The 14,096-nt window shown below is 36.0% G+C and overlaps 1 protein-coding gene across 3 annotated transcripts in view; it reads left to right on the forward strand.

Annotated features, from left to right (window-relative positions):
• Positions 1 to 14,096, forward strand: part of LOC109160352 (zerumbone synthase-like) — a 148,318-nt gene that overhangs the window by 84,435 nt on the left and 49,787 nt on the right. The window contains exons 1-2 of one of the 3 annotated variants that reach the window (XR_002050735.1): positions 193 to 456; positions 533 to 636. Coding sequence is in view for 1 of the 3 variants with exons in the window: in XM_019308686.1 (XP_019164231.1) it covers positions 419 to 456 (38 nt within the window). In the remaining 2 variants the exon portion in view is untranslated. Of the gene's footprint in view, positions 1 to 192; positions 457 to 532; positions 637 to 14,096 lie in introns of those variants that run through there. The other 2 variants (XM_019308686.1, XM_019308685.1) reach the window with 2 other exon arrangements.

A 14,096-nucleotide genomic window follows, 5' to 3' on the forward strand; every position in this document is an offset into this window, starting at 1 on the left:
AACTATATTACATATTTTTAACATTCTTATAATGAGTTTAATGTGTAGCTTGGTGGTGGAGAGTTCATTCTTTTAGGTAAGAGGTAGTGGGTTTGAGTCCTTACTCATTTTTTGTTCGAAAATTATTGTTGAGAAAAATAAATACAAGAATTAAATTGCACAAAATTAAGGTACGTAGATCATGGACACAATAATTGTAGGAAACATGTGGACATTATTACTTGCTTTTGTGTAGCTATCCTCAAAGGTCAAAGATATAAATCACGCGTGCTACTTGACAAATGAAAGCAATAAAGGCAGGAACCAACTGTATCTGTATTGGAGACTTTGATGTAGTTCTTTGACTTTTATAGGTTAGAAACTAGAAAGGGAGTGTTGAAGGGAGGAAATATTGGTGATCTGAAGAGATTAAAGAAAAATGGCGAGCAGTTCGCTCATTTCTACTGCTGCTAAGAGGTATGCACGCGTAATTTCCATACTACACGTACTGATGTATACACTTGATCATTTTTCATAACTTGTTGGCCCATAGGTTGGATGGAAGAGTAGCCATAATTACTGGTGGTGTTGGTGGCATTGGATCTGCCATTGCGAAGCTATTCTGTCAACATGGTGCCAAAGTCCTAATAGCCGACACCCGAGCAGGGCCGTATTTTAAGTCTTTTGTGGCCTTGTTATGGTAATTAAATATGACCCTACAAAAATCACAATTTTTAAAATTAATACATACAAGTTTTGAATCTTTGACCTCCAAATTAAAATACAATAAATATACATTCTTACCATCTCTTCATGGAACCTTTCAAATTCAATTGAAAACTTTTAATTTTTATTTTTAAACTAACTAGGTAAAAATTAAATATTGAACCTCTAAAATTTGGGGCCCTCTAAAATTGGGGGCCCTGTGCGGTAGCCCAGCTTGCACAGCCTAAAATCCGGCCCTGCACCCGAGATGATGATGAAAGCCAATCTACCTGCAAAAATTTAGGGGGGTGTATTCAATCATGACTTTTGTAGAGTTTTAAAGACTTTAAAATGATAGATTTTAATAAACTTTGATTGACTTTCATAGAGTCGTTTAAAACTTTTTAAAACTTTATAAGACTCTAAAAGTCTATATAAAAAACATTCATAGGCTTTTATCAAGTTTTTATTTTAAAAAGTCTACAAAAGTCATTGAAATTCTAAATTGAATACACCCTTACAAACTTTCAATGACTTTGATTCTTATCATTTATAATTTTCTTGCAAAACATTATATCATAAAATTCTTCTTATTATATAGTTCTTCACCCACATCAACATTCTCAAGATTATTATTTTTATCCCTAGTATGCTGAGACTTATATGCTAATTACTTATTCTTCAAAAAAAATGCTAATTACTTCATTAGAAAGTCATAACAATATTATACAATAAAATTTATAATAAAAGAATTGATCAAATAAAATATTTAAAAATATAATTACAAGTTCCATAAAAAAAAAAATCTAATATTAATAATATATATAAAAAAAATTATACTTGATATATGGCTAGGCATCTATCACGCAGAGTACTATTATTTGCAATAGCAATTTAAGACTGCAAACAGCAACAAGGTGTTATTGTTTGTAACCCCAAATTGTTATGGCGAACAGTAGTTCGCTATTCGTAGTAACTTGTTCGTTAAAAAAGGAAAAATATATATTACAAATATAAGCATAAAAAGAATAAAAAACAAAATATATAAGTATTTATATGAATATTATGAAACTTATACTAAAATTTGACAATGAAAAATTTGCTTTGTTCATGTATTTAGAGGGAATTAGAGAAAGTTAGGGATAAAAAATTCATAGAAAAACTAAAAATCAATATAAACAAGCAATAATGAAGTAAAAATAATATTATTTCAAATTTTTAGATGAAGATTGTAAAGTTTAGGAGAGAGAAAAATTAGTAGAGTTTAGGTATGAGGAAAATATAGGATAATGAAGAAAAAAATAATTTTATTGAATTTAGATTTGTTTATAAAGTTTAAATAGGGAGAAAAAATAGAGTTTTAATAGAGAGAGAAAACATTCAAAGTTGTAAGAAAGAAAATTTTGAAATCTTGGGGGGTTGATGGTTGGATTTCAACTATTTATATTTGAGAAGAAAAAGTCTACAAAAGTCTTAAAATTAAAAAGTCTACAAAAGTTCATAACTTTTGAATACCACATGACTTTTAAAGACTCTTTAAAAGTCTTAATCGAATACCACACGACTTTTAAAGACTCTTATTTAAAAATCTTGATTGAATACCGCCTGAGTTTTAAAGACTCTCTAAAAGTTTGAATTGAATACCTCCAAACTTTTAAAGTTCATAAAAGTCTTTAAAACTCTATGAAAGTCATGATTGAATACACCCCCCTTAGGTCGTGGCAACTCTTTCTGATGGATTTAATTACTCGGGGTAGACCCGAATTACTAAATCCAATAAATGATAAATAGGAAAAGGCAAAGAATGTATATGTCGCGGGGACATCTTTCGTATTGACAGTCTTTTATAGAAAAATTACAAAGAGAATGTAGTAACAAGACAAGATATAGATGTCCTAACAAGATAAGGAGATGTCTTTTTATACTAAATAATCTTCCCAACCGACCCCAAGAGAATAGGACGGACGGTTGGATCTTATGCGTTGGTCCACATCATACTTGTCATTAGTATGGCATTTTATGTGGTTTCCATCTTTCACTCAAAATGAGTGAATCTCATTTATTGAGAATGAGGCGTGTAGTATGTCTTTTGGACATTAGTGGCCAAGAAGTGAAGACTATATTATTATATATAGCATACTTCCTTTGTTCATTAAAAACACACAAAAGCTTCTTCCTTCTTTCTATATAAGAATTAATATATATTATAATATATATAATATATATAATTCGTGTCTGCCGGTTAAGGTCTGAGCAATAGTGAGGTTCGCCTATGTGATTGCTAATGCAAGTTATCCGTAGTTGGTCTGTGTAGCCTGTCGAAAGCGTGTATGGGTTCTATCTGCACCGTTACCGGGCAAATAACGCTTTTAAGGTAGTGTTATTGTAACACGGCACAGATTTTCTTTCAACCATACACCAATATTGTCCGTGCTTCTTAAAAGGCTTCCAGATCACTCGTTGACGTTGCAGTTTTCCCCAACAATTAAAAGCGTTATTGTGCAACAGTCAACCTTTAGTATTATGGCACCTTCTGTCATACCGGATCTATCAAAAATCACCGCGCTTGATGGGAAAAATTACAGCAGGTGGGCTCAAATAATGCTTATTCTCTTTGAACAATTAAAGTTGGTTTACGTGCTATATTCAGTTGCACCTGAACCTACTCCAACAGTGTTCTCTCCCTCTAGTGCTACAAAAGCTAACCATGAATCTGATTATACTCCGGGTGAAGAATCGAGAGAAAGCAGTCCTGAAATAGATTATATTCCAGGTCAAGAACCGGGTGTAACTCTGATGCAGTTTAGAAATGACAATGCGACAGCCAGAGGATACCTTCTGTCTCAAATGAATGACGATTTGTTCGACATCTATGTCAAACAAGACTCGGCAAAAGTCATTTGGGAATCATTGTCAGAAAAGTACGGTTCCAATGAAACTGAAAATCAAAGTGTCAGAACTGTCTACAACAAAAGGAGTAGAAAAATCAAGATCGAAGTTCAAAGGAAGGTGTTTTACATGCAAAAAGCAAGGACACCGAGCACACCAGTGCTACCATCACAATGGCAAAACTAGCAAAAATCAATCCGACAGAGCAAGATGAGTATTGAGTCTCTTTAAATAAGTAGTTATTTTTGAGTAACTATATTTGCTCTAGTTCTAAGGGTTCGCATGAAGTATAATTATCTTAGTACTGAATTTTAGTTGAGTTGTCTAGATTTTGATTACTTGGTAGTACTTACTTCTTTAGTATGTTGAATACTAATGACATTGATTGAAATAATATGTGCATAGATATTGCTCAAACTTTTTACTAAAATTATTTGTATAAAGAATAAGAGCATATATCATAGGCTTCAATTGTAATTTAATGAGAACATGGGAAAGTCATCATTCTTGAACACTCTGTCTAGGAAGATGGTTTTTAAGTAAGCTTCGGTTTCACCACTCGACCTGGGAGTACTTAAGAAGTAGGGTGTTGATCATGCAGGCTAGTTAGAGCGCCACTTGATCTTCACCTGAAATGAGGATGACTTTCATATGTTGCTAATACAATCAAAGCCTTGCAATAGAAGTTGTTGAAGTACTGCAATAGTAATATTGATCTGCATCATATGAATGCTTTATATGAGTTTTAAATTCCTTAAGGGAAGGGAAAATTGTGCAAGTGGCAACTCTGAAGTCTCATTGTTGAGAGATATTCCGAATAAATATGAGCTCGAACATATTCCTTTTGTATGAGATTAATTTCTTATAAGAATATGATGTGAAATTTGTGATTATGTTGTTCAACTTGATGTAGCATGTGGACAACATTATTTCTATGGCTTACTAACAATGAGCATTTGTATATATATTATTTAAACTCTTGGTTGAGTCATATTGAAATACCTATAATTCCTAGTTAAAGGGTAATTGTGATCAATTGAGATAACCAAGTTTGTTGAAATATATTCAACTGTTGAGCATGTATCAAGCAAAGTGCGAAGCTTCTATAATGCTCCACAAAGCAAATCGGCAAAACTCAGTCTACAAAGGAGCTAAGGTTGGGCACCAAAGATCAGTCTGGGTAAGAGATCAAATACGTTTGACAAAAATATTTGTAAGTGTTGCATTGTAGGGGTAATAAACTCCTTATATTTTCATCAAAAGTTTCTCTGTGGTATTGAGAATAATGATGAAAGAGAATGTTTCATGTTAAACATGAAAATCTCAAGGGATTATTTACGAGTAAACGAAGTACTCGTCAAAGTGCATGTAAGTTTGGTCAAGAGAATCAACTTACTTGAGGGCTAATTATGAGGATTAGTCGTTGACTCATTGGAAAGACTTAAAGTCCAAGTGGTAATGAATTCATGGTGGATCTCACTTCTGTGGTCAAACGAAGCCATGAAAAGAGTTACAAAATAGTATACTAGTTGGTCATTCCGATAGTGTGTGTACTTGTGAGGTTGAGCTACAGCTCTTAATGAATTCATAACTCTTTGAGAAAGGGTGGTTTTGTTGAGACAAATCTAATGAATTCACCGCATAATGACATGAGTACAAAGTGCTCTTGGTGCCTTATTCTCAATTGGGATGGTCTATGTTGAGATAGACCTAAAGAGATCCCTAACTTGAGTGGAAAAGGGCTAACCGCCTCTTATGAAAGATAATGGGGTTATCCCAAGAAGCTGAGTGGCTAAGAAACATGGTGATAACCGTGCAATTGTGGGGGTGTCCAACACTTTCACCACATTGTGATTCACAAACTGTCATTTGCGCTGCAAATAATAGTGCCTATGATAGAAAGAAAAGACTTACAACTGATTTATGTCTTTAACTACTCTATAAGCCTTTAATGGTAGTCTATACTAAAATAGACTTGATAGAGTTAAAAGTCTATACTGAGATAGACTTGATAAGACATAAAAAATCTGTAACGCGGTAAGACTTGTCAGAGATAAAAGTCTATGTTCTAATAGACTTTGACAGGGTAGAAGTCTATTTTTGAGACAGACGTAACATTCTTTAATACTAAGCAATAGTGAGGTTCGCCTATGTGATTGCTAGTGCAAGCTATCCGTAGTTGGTCTGTGTAGCCTATCGAAAGCGTGTTTGGGTTCTATCTGCACCGTTACCGGGCAATTAACGCTTTTAAGGTAGTGTTATTGTAACACGGCACAGATTTTCTTTCAACCATACACCAATATTGTCCGTGCTTCTTAAAAGGCTTCCAGATCGCTCGTTGATGTTGCAGTTTTCCCCAACACTGATGTATACATGTTAGGAATATATTGTATAAGTTTTGATGAGCCAAATGTATTTTGTAGACCCCAATTTTATTTGATTTGAGTCAGTTCTGGTTCACAAAGTATACTGCACCACTGCCATGAAGCCTACATGAAGTCTACGTGAAAGCAGTTTGAAGGAAGAATAAATGAAAACGAGAACATAGCTTAACACATTTATGAAAGTTAACAAAGGTTGAGATGGACGAGATGGTAGAAGACTTATTGAAGCATGCTTAATGTAAGATGATCCACAGTTTGATTCTCATTAGAAAGAACAATTTTATATCGTGATAATTGAGAATTATCGAATGATGACGTCACGACTATCGGGTACTGACATCACAATGTGATAAAGCTAGTGGAGAACACGTGGAAGAGATAAGTCAAAAGAATATAAGTCTTGAATTTTATTAATTGGATACCCAGTTGAGATGGAAGAATCCTTGCCAAGTAAATCAAATGGTCTATAGTTCAATTCCCACCCGAAGCGATTTTATGAATTCATGATATACAATGGAACGTGTTACGTGGTCCATGATACAAGGTGGAACATGATAGCTAGCTCATGATATGAAATGGAACATGATAGCTAGCTCATGATATGAAATGGAACATGATATATATGGTCCATGATACAAGGTGGAACATGATATACTATTGGGACATGACTTCATCAAAAGGAGCTATGGCATCATGATAGAATTGGACAGAAACATTATTTTGAAGCTCTGTTTCTGCAGAAGAATTCGAAAGAGAAGAAGAAGCTGTTTCTGCAGAAGAATTCGAAAGAGAAGAAGAAGCTGTTTCTGCAGAAGAATTTGAAAGAGAAGAAGAAGCTGATATACGAAGGAGATCTTTTTAATACTCAAGCAAGAATCAGCAGATAAATTATTTGATCAACTTGGCACATCAGATCAATAATTCAATAAAAGTCATGCCAGAGAAATTCAAATTGGAGGCTACCCATGCCAAGGAAAAAGCTTTGTCAGATTAAAGAGGAGCAAAGGAAAATTTATTTAAATCTTCTGACAGACGGCGAAATGATTTTTGCAGACCAAGTTGGCAAAATTAATTGATCGACTACATTTCAAATTGGACGATCGAGATCGAAAGTTGATCAACGGGCAAATAGCTTTCATTGGCTATAAAATGCCCAAGCAGACTTGAAGACAAGCATGAATCCAACAGAGATTCAGAAAATACTTGAACAACGAAGAAAATTATCCAATCAATCATCAAGTGGTATATTGAGCTATACACGATTAAATTCAAGTCTGAGTGAGAGAAATCTTTGTATTTTATTGTAAATCTTCTACTGAGTGTAGAAAAGGGGTAGAGTAACTAGGGAGAGTGAAAAACCCAGTTGGAGTGTAGCTTTGTGCGTAGCACTCGGTTGTAACGGGCAGAGTAACAGGGGGAGCTTGTGAAAACCCAGTGAGAGCGTAGCTTTGTGCGTAGTTCTCGTGGTGTAGGAGTACAGCTTGGTGCGAAGTACTCGGGAAGGCGGAGTAACAAGAGGAGCTTGCGAAAAACCTTGGCGGACTGTAGCTTTGTGCGAAGCACTCGGAGAAGTGTCGTTGGGGCACTTATTCACTATTGTATCTGGGTGATTGAAGAATAGTGAATTTCCTCCTTGAAGTGAAAGGAGAAGAGTGGACTAGGAGGATTACACCACATCTGAACCACTATAAATCTCTCTCTCTATTTACGTACTGCTCATATATATTCCGTGCATACCTATATTATTTGTGAACTAACCCGTTACGGTTTATATATTCCGCTGTGCACACTCTAAGTTGTTATACTTGTTTATGCTTGTTACTTAGAGTTGAAGTTACAAAGTGTTGTTTGCAGAAGAAGTTTGAAAAAGTTAGAGAAGTCTATTCACCCCCCCCCCCCCCCCCTCTAGACTTCTCGCCACCCTTTCGGGAACAACAAGTGGTATCAGAGCAGTTGTCTAATTGAGTCAATTTTGATTGCTAGGCAGATCTCAAAAACTTCAAGATGAAGAGAGATATGGTTTTTGCTCAAAATTTGCTTTTCTCACTTGATAAATTTGATGATTGGAAAATACGTATGCAGGTGCACTTATCTGCTTTAAATGATGAAATGTGGGAAGTCATCACAAATGGTCCTATCCAAATTATGGAAGCTAATACCGCTACCCCACGAGATCCAAATGCTCCATGATATATTCCAAAGCCAAAAATGGAGTGGACAAAGGAAGATAGAGGACGAAATAACTTGGACAATATTGCCAAGGACATTTTGTTCAAAACCGTCGATGACACCATATTCCCAAAAATTCGAAAGTGCACCACGGCAAAAGAAATATGGGACACGCTCATAAGCATCGGTGAAGGCGACGAACAAGAAAAAGACAACAAACTAACCATCGCCATGAAAAGATTCGAAGATTTCAAAATGCTACCGAACGAAAGCATCACCAACATGGAAGCTCGATTGATAAAAATTCTTGGAGAAATCACGGATCTGGGAAAGACCATTACCCAGAAGGAAATATCACTCAAAGTATTGCGTGGATTACCTTCTAATTGGGATATGAAGGTGACCGCAATGCGCGATCATAGAGATCTAAGGACATTATCTACGGATAAACTCTTTAGTGATCTAAAGGCGTATGAGTTCGAAATGAAGACATGAAATGAAGAAGAACGTGATGAACGAACATCCGCACTAATGGCCGATCAACCGTCTACATCAAGGTCAATAGTAAATAATGATTTTTTATCTGACGAACAATTTTCCTTGTTTGTTAGGAAATTCAAGAAGTTCATGCGAAAGAACAAAGGATCACCACAAGGAAATTCTTTTCGAGAAAACAGAAGATCAAGAAGGGAACCGGTCGAAGATAACACAAATGTGTGTTACAATTGTAGAAAGCCTGGACATTTTATGGCAGAATGTCCACATCCCAAGGTGAACAAAAATTCGAATACTTCTAACTCTCCACAGGTTGAGTACAAGTCGAAAGAGAAGAAATTCAAAAAGGACAAACGGAAGGCACTAATAAGCGATCCGCTAGAAGCAAGTGAATCCGAAGAATCATCTAGTGACGAGAGTGATTCATCACAAGAAGATACGGCGCTACTATGTCTAATGGGCAAAACATCCGAACATGAAGAATGCTATATGGCGCGTGAAACCGACGAAGAGGTATCTTCTAGTTCTTTTAGTTCCTTTAGTTCCGTTGACACCTCTTTCGAGACTCAAAAATCTTTTCAAAGTCTTATGGAAGATTGTCAAAAGGTCATGGCCACTCATACTCAAATCAAAGAGCGCAATAATACATTAATTCTTGAAAAGGAAGAAATGTCACAAAAATTGCAAAATGCTCTAAATGAATTGAGTCATTTGAAAGCCGAAAATGTTCGACTTCAAGAAGAGTGCAAAGCTAGAGAGGTTCGAGAAAATAACCTTCGGGAAGTAATCGCATCATTTACAAATTCATCCAAAATAATGGATAAAATGGTAAACATGCAAAAACCCGCTGGAGATAAAGCCGGACTAGGCTACGATCCATCATGTTCTAAAACCCCTCAAAAGTTGACTAATTCTACTACTACTTTAATTAATAAAGTTCCAGTGGTAAAATTTGTGAAAAGTCAACATAGCACAATGAGACAAGGAGTTGGAAACAAAATTAATGCCCAGAAAATTGTTGCAAGGCCGAATCAACACAATGATATCATGGCAAAACAACAAAATTTTAAAAGGCAAAAATTTGTATCTCAAAGGAGAACCAACGAGTCTAGTGCAATAAAACCTCATAGGAATATGGGAAGAATTCCGAGAATTGGGGCTGGGAGATTATATCCCTCAGAAGAAGATTGGTCGCTTGAAATCAAACCATGGACCAAGTCCAGATTTGCTCTATTTCATAGAATCAAGTAACTATCAGCTTCCCCACCCGCACTGAATCATTATTCGAAAGTGTGTTATGATTATAAAGTTTTTAATGGTTACAAATCACCTACTCTTGGATCAGTGGGATCTAGGTGGATTTGGATGCCAAAAATTACTAACACAGAAGGACCCAAACAAGTATGGGTACCTAAAACAAATTAATCTTTTTTGCAGGAAATTTGGTATTTCGATAGCGGATGCTCTCGACATATGACCGGCAATAAAGCTAGTCTAGTTGAGTTCAAAAGTATCGAAGGACCAAAAGTAGTTTTCGGTGGAAACGATCGATATGGAATGACAAAAGGAACCGGCGCAATTGTGAAAAATGGTCTACGAATTGATGACGTATCTTATGTCGAAGGATTAAAATTTAACTTGTTTAGTACAAGTCAATTTTGCGACAAAGGATATCTCGTAGAATTCTACAAAGGCAAATGTCAAGTCAAAGAAGAATCCACGAAAGAAGTCGTACTCGCCGGATCAAGAAAGAAAAACATGTATGTTGAAGATTGGAGTACAACAAAAGATTCTGTATGCTTGATGGCAAATAATTCGAATGAAGCTAGTTGGGAATGGCACAGAAGGCTAAATCATTTGAATTTCAAAACCATCAACAAGCTTGCCAAAAAGAAGTTAGTCGAAGGACTACCCAATATTGTGTTCAAGAAAAATCAAATATGTGACGCATGCCAAAAAGGAAAACAAATCAAAGCATCATTCAAAGCCAAAGCTCAAGAGTCAACATCAAGACCTCTAAGTCTACTGCACATGGATTTATTTGGTCCAGTAGACCCAGTAAGTATAAGTGGTAAGAAATATACTTTGGTTGTTGTTGATGATTTTTCTAGGTACACATGGACAATATTCATCAAGAAAAAGGATGAAGTCTTATCAAAGTTGCCAGAGCTATTAAAGCTGCTACAAGTCGAAAAAGATATGAAGATTGCAACAATTCAAAATGATCGAGGAACAGAGTTTGTGAACGGAGTAATTCAATCTTATTGCAATTCACAAGGGATTCTACACCAACTATCTGCCGCACGAACGCCACAACAAAATGGAGTAGCTGAAAGAAGAAACAGGACACTCAAGGAAGCCGCACGAGTCATGATATCAGCCGCCGGTCTACCAAAAAGATTTTGGGCAGAAGCAATCAATACGACGTGCTATACTCAAAATCGAAGTCTAATCCACAAGTCTTATAACAAAACACCATATGAATTATGGAAAGGGAGAAAACCCAATCTCACCTACTTTCATACATTTGGTTGTAAATGTTTTGTACTTGTTAATGGAAAGTCCCAATTAAAGACTTTTGACGAGCGGGCAAACGAAGGAACATTCTTAGGATATTCATCCACCAGCAAGGCGTATAGAATATTCAACAAATCAACCATGGTGGTAGAAGAATCGATTCACGTTGTGTTTGATGAAAATCACGACAAAAAGGTCAAAGATAGTAAAGGTAATCGTGATTTCATTATTTCTAACGATATGTTGGAAGATAATGTGTTGCAGGAAGTAGAAGAATCAAGTGATATGGGTATTCACCAAATTGAGGCAATATCCTATGTGACACCCGAAATATCACACACATCTACAACCGAAATTGCACCCAGAATTCAAGAAGAAGGAACTCCAGTAGATGAACCCGGAGATGCACCCGTCAACAATACACAACAAGTGGAATCACAACAAGTATTCCAGCAAGAAGGAAACTCTGAGAATCCAACAAGTTTCCAACCAAATCGAAAATGGCTAAGAAGTCGCACACATGACTTAGTCATTGGAAATCCAAGTGACGGAGTAAAGACGCGATCATCTACTAGGAACCAACAACAAGATGCAATGTTCTCATGCTTTCTATCACAACTGGAGCCAAAGGAAATTGATGAAGCATTAGCCGATCCAAGTTGGATAGATGCCATGCAAGAGGAATTAGATCAATTCAAGCGCAACGACGTATAGAAACTTGTTCCAAGACCAACGCACCAAAATGTAATTGGCACTATGGGTCTTTAGGAACAAAGTGAACGAAGATGGTGTCATTGTTAGGAATAAAGCAAGATTAGTCGCGAAGGGGTATTCACAAGAAGAAGGCATTGATTTTGATGAGACATTCGCCCCTGTCGCACGACTCGAAGCAATCCTGATATTCCTAGCATACGCAGCGCACAAGAATTTCATCGTATATCAAATGGACGTAAAGAGCACATTTCTTAATGGCTTACTTGAAGAAGAAGTTTACGTCGAACAACCACTCGATTTTGAGGTAAAAGACGTTGGTGATCAAGTCTACAAATTAAAGAAGGCATTGTATGGGTTAAAACAAGTTCCGCGAGCTTGGTACAACACCTTGTCAATGTTCTTAATTAGTTGTGAATTCACCAAAGGTCTAGTCGATAAAACCCTCTTTAGAATTCAAGAAAATAATCACATTTTATTAGTACAAATTTATGTTGATGATATTATCTTTGGTAGTACTGATAAATCTTTATGTGAGAAATTTTCTAAGCTCATGCAGAACAGGTTCGAGATGAGTATGATGGGAGAATTAAATTACTTTTTGGGACTGCAAGTCAAGCAACTTGAAGAAGGAATTTTCATAAATCAAGCCAAGTACACAAGAGATCTTATCAAGAAATTTGGCATAGATGGAAAATCCTCAGTCAAAATTCCCATGAGTACATCTCAAAAATTGGATAAAGATGATGAAGGAAAAGACATCGATCAAACGATGTATCGAGGGATGATTGGATCGTTACTATACTTAACCACAAGCAGACCAGACATATCCTACTTGGTTGGCGTATGTGCAAGATTCCAATCAAAGCCCAAAGAAAGTCATCTGATTGCAACCAAGAAGATAATTCGATATCTCAAAGGAACAATCAATGTGGGATTATGGTATCCCAAAGAAGGAGATTTTACACTAACTGGTTATTCAGATGCAGATTTTGTAGGGTAAAATAGACCGAAAAAGTACCTCAAGGACATGCCAGTTCTTAGGGGGAAGATTGGTCTCTTGGTTCAGCAAGAAACAAAACTCCATAGCTACGAGCACTGCCGAGGCCGAATATATTGCAGCTGGGAGTTGTTGTGCACAAATTTTGTGGATGAAGCAAAAATTGTTGGATTATGGGATTAAATGCGAAAATGTTAGTATTTTATGTGATAATACTAGCGCAATTGCAATAACCCAAAATCCTGTGCTCCACTCGCGAACCAAACACATCGACGTCCGACATCACTTCATACGAGACCACGTCGAGAAGAAAGATTTGAAGATCGATCATGTTCCCACAGAAAATCAAATTGTCGACATTCTCACAAAACCGTTGTGTGAATCTCGTTTTGCAACTCTAAGGCACGAAATGGGAATGATCGAAATGAACTAAGTATTTCGAAACTTTTAAATTCAAAAAATGTGTGTACGAGATTTGCATGAAATTGGTTACCTATGTGTTCTACGTGATTTAATTTAATTAATGTGTTACAATTTATTTGTGTACATGTTAGTAATTTTATCTTACGAACTTAGGTACGTAGAAATTGGTTATTTGCTCTTAAAATGATGTAAGGGATATTAAAGTTAGGGGGAATGCATCATGATAGTGGACGGATTATATGACTTAGGGGGAATGTACTGCTAAGCTATGCTAAAAGTTGATAACAGTGCATGCAAACTGTTTTGTCAGTCTGAATGGTCATCAGCTTTAATTTTAATTTTCACCTGCTTAAGTCAATTTGATGTGATTCTTTTTAAAATTAAATGTATCTAGCATCAATTTTGATCTTATCTGTTTAAATTGATTTTATTGGTCGATCAATTTTATTTCTCAGATTTATCAGATGTCGAAATTAAATTGTTAGCATGAACAGATTTATTGCACTAACAATTTTGTGTTGAAGAAATTTTTGCTCCATGAATATCTACAGGTGGCAGCGAATTAAAGCTTAATTTTTGGCGCTGTGTACCCACAAATGGAGTATTAAAATCTGAGTTGGCAAATTTAAATCAGTGAAAGTTCGAAGTTGCCCTCAATTGTTCTACAATCTCTTTCTATCCACTAAAGGGCAAGATGGTAATTTTGCTAGGCATTTATTTTGCCTCCAAGAGAAAAAAAAGAAAGAAGATCATCTCCTTCTTCCTCGCTCTCTCACCGCCGGCGCATGCAAGAAGAAGAAGCAAAACTTGAAAATCTCTCAATT

Source organism: Ipomoea nil, unplaced genomic scaffold (genome assembly GCF_001879475.1).
Source record: "Ipomoea nil cultivar Tokyo-kokei standard unplaced genomic scaffold, Asagao_1.1 scaffold2845, whole genome shotgun sequence".
Lineage (NCBI taxonomy): Eukaryota > Viridiplantae > Streptophyta > Magnoliopsida > Solanales > Convolvulaceae > Ipomoea > Ipomoea nil.